At 40.8% G+C, this 12,114-nt stretch overlaps 3 protein-coding genes across 21 annotated transcripts in view; 1 reads left to right on the top strand and 2 right to left on the bottom strand.

The window, feature by feature from the left end:
• The window catches only part of LOC127531985 (zinc finger protein OZF-like), a 165,992-nt gene that overhangs the window by 89,759 nt on the left and 64,119 nt on the right, over nucleotides 1-12,114 (bottom strand). The gene's annotated exons all lie outside the window — the stretch shown is intronic.
• LOC127531974 (zinc finger protein 883-like) overlaps nucleotides 1-12,114 on the top strand; it is a 114,394-nt gene that overhangs the window by 50,701 nt on the left and 51,579 nt on the right. The window lies entirely within an intron of this gene.
• Nucleotides 639-10,303, bottom strand: LOC127531993 (zinc finger protein 883-like). The gene is given in 3 exon segments (XM_051942895.1): nucleotides 639-3,032; nucleotides 3,034-4,298; nucleotides 10,021-10,303. Coding segments are annotated over 3 exon segments (1,611 nt in total). The 5' UTR covers nucleotides 10,229-10,303; the 3' UTR covers nucleotides 639-2,894.

The raw sequence follows: 12,114 nt of genomic DNA on the forward strand, positions 1-12,114 counted from the left end.
TTTCACTGGTAAGTAGGCGAGCCACTTGTAGATGGTGGTGTTGTTGATCTTCCCTGATGTGCAGAAAACATGAACTGTGGTGTTCAGCATCGATGCGAAGGCCAAAACCTCCACTTCTGTGCCCCATTCACCTGGTGTTGACATCTCGCTGCTGGCTGGGTAATCGGTGGTGTTAGCGAGAGCATAATACATAGTGGGGTCAATATTCTATAGCATGGAAAAGTGACCCAGGTTACAAAACATTAAATAACTAGCATAATACATAGTGGGGTCAAGATTCTATAGCATGGCTACTTCTGGACTGTTGAGATTGTCATATTTGCAGATTTTCAAATTAATATGGACTAATCTGATATTGCTGAAGCTATGAGGACAGTTTTCAGGTTTGAGTTCCCAGCAGGTCAGAGATCAGATTTTTTTTTCAGTCATCCAGGAGTAACAAGAAGGACTGTAAAACAAATACTGTGTGCTGCACGTGTGACAAATACAGTTGCATTCTGTCCTCCATGTGTTAATTAGAGCTTAATATGTTCGGAATATTTTGCTTGAATCTGTTATTTTTTCTATTCTTATGATTGATGTAGGTTATGCATCTTTCAGGTGGGAGTAATGACTCAAAAAATGAGAGTACTAGAGTCTGGTAGTTGAGTTTTGTAGTTTTATATTCCATTGTACAGTATACAGTACACTGTTGTTTCCCTTCAAAAATGCATTTCAAGTTCATTTCTGCACATTTCTGGTACTTTATTAGGCTATAGAAGTATTATCTCTTGCAAAACAAGAAATGTTTACACCTATGCAGTACCTGTAGCAGCAATAATAGTGATAATAAACCTCTACTTAAAGAAAGAAAACAGTTACAGCATGAACAATGGTATAAAAACGAATGGTGTTCACTGATTAAATACAGTCTTTCTACCCTCTGAGGAAGCAAAAACAGGCATTCACAAAGTGTGTGATGCATGACAGGTTGTTTCTTCATGTAAAATAGATTTTTGGTTAAAAATTCAATTAAGCTGCTCTATTTTAGAGGCTCAGTGGAGGCAGGTCATTTTTGACCCTGAGGACAGGAGGAGTGTTCAGGACGTTCAGACAATACAAGGGTTCAATGTGCTGTATGACGACACAATGAGATCCTACTAACAAATCACACAGATGACCTATGTGGTGACAATAGAAGAAATAAATAGCATAAGACCTTTATGTAACCAGCAGAAACTGCAGCACAGCTTCACCTGTTTTTAACATTTCTGGTTTTGACATTTGCAGGAGTGTATCAGCTGCTACTAGTAAAACCACGTGTCTGTTGCTTGAAAACATAATAATGTTGGTTATGTCTTTGATATCTGACTCAGAGATATTCTTGCTGGGGATCTTCAACATTAATTATGAAACAACTTGTAAATGTTCATCTGTTTGAAAACATTCAAAACATTTCATGAAGCAGTCATGGAGTGTAGACTTTTTATTACAACTTTATTTCACGTCCAGATCTCCTCTGCTACAGTGACACACTCTGTTGTGTTCTACTGTCACAATGTCTCTGTATCTCGTTGCCTCCTTTTACTAGAAAGACAGCAGAGCTCAAGCTGAGTGGATTCCAGCAGTATGTTCACACCTGAACAGCCATGTTCTCTCAGCAGGATGTGAAAATGTTCCAAACAGCTTCACATTATCTCCAATCACTGCTCTGCTGATGAAGGATGTCATGATAGCAGAAATGTAGCAGTCTGTACCAATACCATATCCATCCAGACATTCAGTTTGGTTCTTCTGCCTGCTGCTCCACCACCACCACAGTCCAGACTCCATCTGGTCTAATCATCAAGGATTGCTTACATACTTCCTCACAATTGTTGTTGAAGCACAGACTAAAGCTGCTTTAAATCTAAAACATCTACTTTTAACCTGTACCAATTCTTACATGTTGTTTCAACCTTAAAGCTGCTGTCCGGAGTTTCCGTTTGTTTTCAATTTATGTATCATTTTTTAACAAAGCTTAAATGTGTTAGTCTAGTTCGATACTATAATATAAAGTTAGTATAACGCGATATGAAAATTTATTCCTGAGCTCCGCCTTCCTCTCATAGACCCCCATGTTATTCCAAAAAGCGCCGGTCGCTGCCGACCAATCAAGTTCAAGCTTCAGCTTTGTCATGCTGTCAATCAACGGTTACGCGCACAGCAAGCAAGCCCATGCAGAGGTGGGCGAGCTACGCACTACGCAACCGGGCGCACATTTGTTTTGCTTGTGGAGGAGAGAGCATCAGGGATCAGCAACTTCCAGAAAAGTTACCAATCCCACGGCTTGTCAGGCCAAGAGACTGCAGGACGTTTTTTGGCTCGGGGTGCTCACGTCGCTCCCCGGCCACGGCCTCCATAGCCCGGCTGACGGCTTCGTTTAGATGCCCGACCTCTGGAGGAAGATGTTGGGGCGTCTGGGGCATACTCTTCGTCAGAGGAGTCATGCAATTCTGAACTCTCGATAGAAATAAACAATGTAACACATATACACGCGTAAATGCACTAAGTTTGATAAACAACGTCATCGAGAGGGATACACGAGTGTAATCACATATTGAAACTTTACTCGTTCGTCCTAGAAGATTCATGTTATTTTGGTATTAGGACAAGTTAGACTCAATACAGCATTCTAACGTAATTCCTTTATTATTCACTAAATGTACTAAATGTAGAAGAGGGGAAAACAGCAAAACAGGCGAGATGCTGCAGCACTCTGGGCACTTCTCTCATGTACTGCGCGCGTGCACAAATAAAGGGGCGAAATCAGAGGGAGGGAGGGTGGGACCACAAGTGTTTTGGGAGACGCTGCGATTCAAACTCCGGACAGCAGCTTTAATTCTCACATTATGTTTTCCACAGATGTTTCAGGATCATGTCCTCTCAGCTGTGTGGATTCTCATGTGGGCTTTTAATCGATGACTACGGTTGAAGCTTTTTCCACAGGTTCCACAAGAATATGGCTTCTCACCTGTGTGACATCTCATGTGGGCAGTCAAAGAGCCCCGTTTGACTGAAGCTTTTTCCACAGGTTACACAAGAAAACGGCTTCTCACCTGTGTGACATCTCATGTGGTCAGTCAAATAGGTCTGTCGACTAAAGCTTTTTCCACAGGTTCCACAAGAATATGGCTTCTCACCTGTGTGACATCTCATGTGGGCAGTCAAATAGGACCGTTGACTGAAGCTTTTTCCACATGTGCCACAAGAAAACGGCTTCTCACCTGTGTGACATCTCATGTGGGCAGTCAAAGAGCCCCGTTGACTGAAGCTTTTTCCACAGGTTCCACAAGAATATTGCTTTCCCATGTTGTGAACTGCCATGTGCCTATTATGTGTTGATGATTGAGAAAATCTTTTTCCACAGGTTCCACAAGAATACGGCTTCTCACCTGTGTGACATCTCATGTGGGCAGTCAAAGAGCCCCGTTGACTGAAGCTTTTTCCACAGGTTCCACAAGAATATTGCTTTCCCATTTTGTGAACTGCCATGTGCTTATAATGTGCTGATGAACCAGAAAATCTTTTTCCACAAATGTTACAAACATATGGTTTCTCACCTGTGTGACGTCTCATGTGGTAAGTCAAATGGGACTGTTGACTGAAGCTTTTCCCATAGGTTTCACAAGAATATGGCTTCTCACCTGCGTGGGTTCTGTGATGTCTAATTAAATTTGATTTAGGCCTAAAACCTTTTCCACAGACCTCGCATGTTGCAGATTTTCTTGCCTTGTCATTATCACACTGTCTCGCTGATGTTGGAGCATTGTCTACATCATTACTGTGACTGTTGTTACTCTGATGTCTTGGTTTCAGCTCGATGCATCTAGCTGATCCTGAGTTTACATCCTTGCATCCTTCCTGATCTGGGCTCTCAGCTACACAAGAGATGTGAAACAGGAGCTGATCACTGTTTGGTTTTGGTTCACTGTGGTCACTTTCCTCATCAGCAGGAGTCACCTCAAAGGTATCAGTCTCCTGTTTCAATTCAATTAACTCTTCCTCCTGACTGGAGCAGAGTTCATCCTGTTCCGCTTTAATTTGTGGTAACCCTGGGTTTGATTGGTGCAGACTGGAGCACAATTCTTCCTGTTCCATTTTAATTTGAGAAATCTCTGGGTTTGATTGGTCCTGACTGGTGCAGAGTTCCTCCTGCTGATCTTTAATCCGTGGAGGCTCTGGGTCCTCATGGTCCACCATGGAGTTTTTCTCCTGGTCATGGAGCTGATGGTCAACAACAGTCTTCTCATTCTCACAGACATAAGACTGTGGGAGCTCTGGAGGGAAAAAGACAAAAGACAATGGTTACTACTGTGATGATGGGAGAACACACATCTGTCACTTTGTCCAGGACTGGCTGTCTCCAACAAAATCAGCTCAAGAGTCAAATGTTTGATGCAAAAAGCTGTGCTTGCACTAGGAATTTGAAATGAAGAGCCACTGTAGCTCACTCATAAGAATAACAATGAGCCACAAAAAGCCACAAATTTCTGTGTCAGTGATAGCGGAAAAAATTGAGTCATTTTCCTGCATTCTGGTGCATTTTGAGGTAAAAAATGCTCAATTCAACAGTTCTATTTTAATTATTTTATTTCTACTTATATGTATGTACACACGTGGACAAAATTGTTGGTACCCCTCAGTTAAAGAAGGAAAAACCCACAATTCTCACTGAAATCACTTGAAACTCACAAAAGTAACAATAAATAAAAATTTATTGAAAATTAAATAATCAAAATCAGCCATCACTTTTGAATTGTTGATTAACATAATTATTTAAAAAAACAAACTAATGAAATAGGGCTGGACAAAAATGATGGTACCCATAACTTAATATTTTGTTGCACAACCTTTTGAGGCAATCACTGCAATTAAACGATTTCTGTATTTGTCAATGAGCGTTCTGCAGCTGTCAACAGGTATTTTGGCCCACTCCTCATGAGCAAACAGCTCCAGTTGTCTCAGGTTTGATGGGTGTCTTCTCCAAATGGCATGTTTCAGCTCCTTCCACATATGTTCAATGGGATTCAGATCTGGGCTCATAGAAGGCCACTTTAGAATAGTCCAACGCTTTTCTCTCAGCCATTCTTGGGTGTTTTTGGCTGTGTGTTTTGGATCGTTGTCCTGTTGGAAGACCCATGACCTGCGACTGAGACCAAGCTTTCTGACACTAGGCAGCACATTTCTCTCCAGAATGCCTTGATAGTCTTCAGATTTCATCGTACCTTGCACACTTTCAAGACACCCTGTGCCAGATGCAGCAAAGCAGCCCCAAAACATTACTGAGCCTCCTCCATGTTTCACCGTAGGGACAGTGTTCTTTTCTTCGTATGCTTGGTTTTTGAGTCTACGAACATAGAGTTGATGTGCCTTACCAAAAAGCTCCAGTTTGGTCTCATCTGTCCAAAGGACATTCTCCCAGAAGCTTTGTGGCTTGTCAACATGCATTTTTGCAAATTCCAGTCTCGCTTTTTTATGAGTTTTTTTCAGCAGTGGTGTCCTCCTTGGTCGTCTCCCATGAAGTCCACTTTGGCTCAAACAACGACGAATGGTGCGATCTGACACTGATGTACCTTGGCCTTGGAGTTCACCTTTAATTTCTTTGGAGGTTGCTCTGGGCTCTTTGGATACAATTCGAACGATCCGTCTCTTCAATTTGTCATCAATTTTCCTCTTGCGGCCACGTCCAGGGAGGTTGGCTACTGTCCCGTGGGTCTTGAACTTCTGAATAATATGAGCCACTGTTGTCACAGGAACTTCAAGCTGTTTAGAGATGGTCTTATAGCCTTTACCTTTAAGATGTTTGTCTATAATTTTTTTTCCGATGTCCTGGGACAATTCTCTCCTTCGCTTTCTGTTGTCCATGTTCAGTGTGGTACACACCTTTTCACCAAACAGCAGGGTGACTACTTGTCTCCCTTTAAATAGGCAGACTGACTGATTATGAGTTTGGAAACACCTGTGATGTCAATTAAATGACACACCTGAGTTAATCATGTCACTCTGGTCAAATAGTTTTCAATCTTTTATAGAGGTACCATCATTTTTGTCCAGGCCTGTTTCATTAGTTTGTTTTTTAAAATAATTATGTTAATCAACAATTCAAAAGTAATGGCTGTTTTTGATTATTTAATTTTCAATAAATTTTTATTTATTGTTACTTTTGTGAGTTTCGACTGTAACGAACAACTTGTGCGTAAAAAACAGCGCACCTCAGAAATTTGGGAGTACTACGGCTTTAGGAGACAGAACGAGTCATAGACGCAAGTACTTTGCAAGTCATGCCGAAAAATTGTGGCTACGTCGCGAGGAAACATTACAAATCTGCACAGCCACCTCGAACACAACCACAAGGAACTGTATGCTGTTTTCTAACGATCTAAAACACCACGAGCTACTCCCATGAAGGCAGACAAAAGAAAGGCAAGCACACAGACAACAATTGGTGAAAGTTTTTCTTCTGTTACACCATATGAAAAAACTTCCAACCGCCACCAAGGTTTAACTGAGGCCATTACACGTTATATCGTGAAATGCACACTCTCCATTAATGTCGTGTGCAAAGAAGGTTTTTTGGATATGCTGAAAGAATTCGACCGCAGATACCAAGTGTCATCACTGAACTATTTCCCAAGTCGCCATTCCACAGATGTACGAGGCATGCTTGGGGTCTGTAAAAGCGGAGCTTAATAATGTGGATTTCTTTGCAAGCACCACAGATTTATGGTCCAGTCGTACTACTGAGCCCTACATCAATTTTACTGTTCACTTTCTCACAAATGACTTTGATCTGAAAACACGCTGCTTAGAAGTCTCCTACTTTCCAGACTCCCACACCGGTGAAAATATAGCGGCTGCCCTGTGGGATGTGTTGACGAACTGGGGGTTGCAAGAAGAGGAACAAGTGGTTATCACATCGGACAACAGCACTAATATCCAATATCGCAATATATATCGATATTGCAGTTCTAGACACCCATATCGCTCATATTTCCAATATCATGCAGCCCTAGACACCATATTATGAGCCCATCCTCTCTTCCTCACAATGTGTCTCAGTTCACCGTTAACTATTCACCTGAACACTTCATGATGTTCTACATGTGTAGCGGAGTTAATGATTCCACTTGCCATCTCATATTACATATTTGGTTCCCACGGTGACCACCGGATATGGCGTGGACGCACAACGTCCGGGCCCCTGCAGACTTAGGGATGTGTTCCATAGGTATGAAGAGTAGATACGACAAGCCCCTCTGAGCGCCATGCCTACGGAGACACTAAGCTAGTGGGGGCAAAGTTTCAGTGTTTTCCATTGATGTCAGTGGCACGAAAACTAAAACAAGAAGAATGCCGGCTCATTGTGCTGCATACAGTTGCACACTACATCGGACGACCAAGACAAGGAAACTTGGAATAACTTTCCACAGGTAAGAATAGTTTTTGGCTCTTTTTTCATTATTAAATCTTGTTGAGAGCTTCCAGTTTATGAGAGCTAGCTAGTTAACCACTAGCAAAACACTAACACGGGCTAACAGCTGGACAACCAAATACCAGATGATTAATAGTACATGTAGTATAGTTGTATAAGCAGTAGTAGTAATACTAAAAGTACAAGCAGTAGTAGTAGTAGTAGTACAAGTAGCTGTTAGAGTAGTAGAAGTAGTATCAGCATATCTACTAGTATTACAAGTTGTAGTAGCAGTGACAGTATCAGCAGCAGTAGTTGTGTATTACCACTACTACTAGTAGTAATAATAATCATAATACATCAAATTTATATCGCGCTTTTTGAGACACTCAAAGACACTTTCCAAGACAGACAGATAAGCAGACAGATAGTAGTCGCATTACTATTAATACCACCAATACTACCAATAGTAGTTATAAAGCCTAACTCACATATATATTAGCATCTATCTTATTCCTCCAAACCCATTTTATGATTGGGCAATTCTTTAGGACTGCTCTCAGATAATTGAAATGATACTAAACAAGGCTATACTTATCAAATGAAATAACTTTGGTCTCCTGTATATTGGCTAATTGAGTTCTTTGCACTTAATTTATTAGCATGATTTCTTTTCAAATATGTTGTTGTGTACATACTTATTTACTTCTCTGTCTACTTGTTTTCTTTACTCCATGTAGGTTTCCCAAAGACTATGGGTTGAGGAAGAAGTGGGAAACAGCTCTGAGGAGAGAGAGCTTTCTTGCAACTATATTCACCTTATTCAGCTCCGCCCATTTTCCAACGGGCGGGACTTCCTGTTTTGAGTAGCACTTCCGGTAACTCGGTCATGGCGGTGTTTACAACTGAGAAAGTGATGTGGGAAGAAACGAAAACCTCTTTAAAAAACAGAAATGGATCAAGTCTGCCTCATCCGCGACTTATTACAGAGTGGGAGGATGACATGAAAAAGTGGCCACAAGTCATGTATGGCGATATTTTTAACTATTTCGTGTTGTCTCTTGGCGTTGATCGCTCGGCTATGAGGAATTATAAGAGCACTGAAGCCTATCAATATTTGCACAGTGTTAAAGTCGGCGCTGTTCTGTTACATCAAGAACGGGAATATACGTTTCTTAAAGCTAATGTCAGCCCGAGTCAGTCTAGTACCTCCTCACACATGGCGTGGGTGTTGGTGACAGCTGATGGAGTGGTGGAGACCACGGGATGCTACTGCATCGCTGGGTTGGGATGGTCCTGCAGTCACCCAGCTGCGATATTATGGAAGGTATGTTGATTTGAATAAAACTTAATTTGATTCATGTATATACGATGTGGTTGTGCAAACGGAGGTTGTTATTGTCATTTCTGAAACAGCTCCTGCGGTTTACTGTGTTATTAGCCCTGTCACAAGCTAATGCTAATTCCCTGGAGCAACAAAAAACTGATTCTGACCAAACCGCAGTCATAACAATGTCTCAAAATAGCAGAAAGTATCTTTTTACCTCACTGATGGCATAGCTAGGTCTTTAGTGGAAACTGAACTTTGGTAGAATCGCTGTAGCTGCGCTGACAGTGACCAATGCAAGCTGTGTGTTTACATAGCCATGAGCTGGTCCGCAGCATTCAGATCTAACCTTTCCGTGCTACTAAACAATTCTGAGTGAGAGAAAGCTTCATCTTTCCCCAGTTGTTGTGGCACCCACTGACAGCGCAATTGATGCCAAACATGTTAAAATCGCTTAAAAGAACAGTTAAAAGTAGCTACAGTAGCGAGAGGACTCGATGTTGTTGTAGTGCGAAGACGGTCAACCGGAAGTCGCTCTCAAAAATGGCGCCGCCCTGCCTCACTTCCTGAATAAGGTGAATAGCAGCAATTAAATGTTTTGATCTCAAAACATTTTCTACATATCTAAGTATTTACATTTATATATGCAATGGCTGAATTGAAAAGATTCCCTGGCCTTTGGACCTAAATAATAAGATAACTAAAATTGCAGGCTCCATTTGTAGGAAGCCCTTTTCGGTGTTTTTTTTTTTTTTCCAGATCAAATATTCTCTATCAATGGCACATTTTTTGACGTTGAGAATGAACTAAACCACACGAAAATCGGTTGAAAAATGAGCAGATTCTGATTTATTTTCAATGTGCATGCATTGCTTTGAATGGGAACTTTGCCCCCTCCAAGATGGCTGCCACGTAGGCACGTCGATTAGCATATCTACTCTTCATATCTATGGTGTGTTCCCCCACATTGCAGTCTCAGTCTGCTGTGTCCGGTTGCCGTGGTAAGATGATCAGTTTAAGCTCCGCTAGCAAAATGCTAATTAAGTTTAACCTCCATGCTGATGAATATATTGAGAGGTTACCACGTGTACGACTGTGAGAGTAATATCAGTGTGTTTTACCAGCTCCTGCAAATAAACGGCGGATTTGATGCCAATAGGGAGGATGCTCTCAGTTTGATTATCTACACAATGCAAGAGAGAGTACACAACCACTACACATGCTATAACGAGAATTCTTCACCATCAAAACACATACACACCTATGGGTTGTAAGGGGATGTGTGGTTTCCAGATGACATCCAGCAGTCTGTGCTGACGATCGATCTCCTCCTGGTACTGGACGATGGTTTTTTCAAACTCTGAGAATATTTCTCCAGCAGCAGCAGCAGCTAGTCTGTCGCTGATCAACTCTCTCGGATACTCAACTGAACACATCGTTACTTTATCGCTCTGATATTTCTCATTCATACTATAATACAGCCGTTTTATAGCTCAGTCCACACAGCAGTGAAGCTAACTTTACTCATGCTTCTTTGTTTACATCCGCCGGGTGTCACACTGTGAAGTTCCGGCAGAAACACTGACTTACTTTCTTCTTCCTCATTGAATTAGGCAGACTAGACGCATCACTGGCGTATTGCTGCCACCTACTGGGTGTTACTCATAGTCCTTAGAGAATCCTCCATATTTTCTTATGGAGTTCTGTGGTCATGGGAAAGTTCAGAAGTTTCTTCATATTTGTCCACTCCTCCATGTTAAGTAGAAAGCAAAGATTAAAAACAGTTCGTCCAGCTGCTCCTTGTCTCTAATGTTTCTTCTGCTGGCATGAGTAGAGCTTACACTTAAGAAGAACATTTCTCACAGTTTCGAGTTCACCACACTCACAGTTCCTATCTCTGTGCTTCCCAATCAAAGCCAGTCCACTTTTCAGACTGCAGTGTCTGAGTCTTAGCCAGGTTAGAACGATTGAGTCTCTTCTTGCACCACTGAAGTGCCTTCTTATTTTTCCCATTTTACCTTGAAGAGCAAAATCAGTCGCCCTCTTCTTTTGTTTCTTAAAAAGTCAAAGCATTTCTTCCTCAGACTGACTTTAAAAGCACGTGTTTGGAGAGATTGATAGAGCTGGAATGAAAATGTCTTTGGGAAAATCAGCGGCTCCAGATGGACTTACAACCAACTTTGATCCGTTTTTCTGGGCTGATATTAGAGAATGACTGTTTGAAGCATTCAAAGAAGCTTTCAATCAGGGAGTCACACTCATTTTAGTTCAGGTTCCACATTTAGCCCAGTTTGATCTCAAGTGGGCCGGACCGCTTTTTACTACAGGATCAAAACCACAAAAGTCAGGTTAAAAAAGACAAAAAATGAGACAAAAACCAGACAAAATATTGTGAAAATGAGACACAAAACGATAAAAATAGAGACAAAGAACACGAAATAAAAAAAACTAGACAAACAAGTTACAAAGCAGAATGGATAAACGACAAAAACGAGACAAAAATACACAAAACGGCACGCAAAACAACGAATAAAGCAAAACACAAAATGACAGAAATAAGACAAAAAACACAAGCGAGAAAAAAGGAAACACAACACGACAAAAACGAGAAACAAAGCATGAGATGAACAACAAGTCAGACAAAGAAAGACAAAAACAACAAAAACGAGACAAAATATCACAAAAATGAGACAAAAGGACAAAAGAACAATCTGGTGTTTGACTTTGTGATCATGGTCTAGAAATGATTTTAAATTGATACTTTGACTCATTTACAATCTGCAGTTCATGTCTTCTCTGGAATTGTGACACTTTGATGATGATTGATGGATTGTGCTCATTTGGTAGAGGATGCTGCTTTTACACTCTTTCTACATTCACTGAAAGCTTCTGACAAGCTTCAACACCACTTTATTTGACATTCACTGCATTATTTTGGATTGAAAATTCCTTCATATGCTCTCAGTGTTGTCCAGCAGAATTCCTTCAATGTGGAACTACTAGAAGATGAGATGTTAACAGGAGCAAACACCAAGGAGACCCATCAGTCCTCTGCTGTTTATTATTAGCTCTGGATATCAACCCTCCTGTTGGCTTCATTTACGGCACCAAAAAAAAGGAAAAAAATCCAGAAATTCAGCAAAAAAATTCACCAAATTTAAGAAAATGTGCAAAAACCTTCAGGAAGAAAATTCCAATAATTCCTTAAAAGTTTTATTAAAAAAAAAAAAGAAAATCCCCCTAATTTGGCAGGAAAATTCTTCAAAAAATGAGTAAAAATCTTCCAAAAAATCCTAAAAATATCTAAAGTGATTCCATATTTATCAGTAAAACTTCTGATATTTTCTTTAAGAAC

Source organism: Acanthochromis polyacanthus, chromosome 22, assembly GCF_021347895.1.
Source record: "Acanthochromis polyacanthus isolate Apoly-LR-REF ecotype Palm Island chromosome 22, KAUST_Apoly_ChrSc, whole genome shotgun sequence".
NCBI lineage: Eukaryota > Metazoa > Chordata > Actinopteri > Pomacentridae > Acanthochromis > Acanthochromis polyacanthus.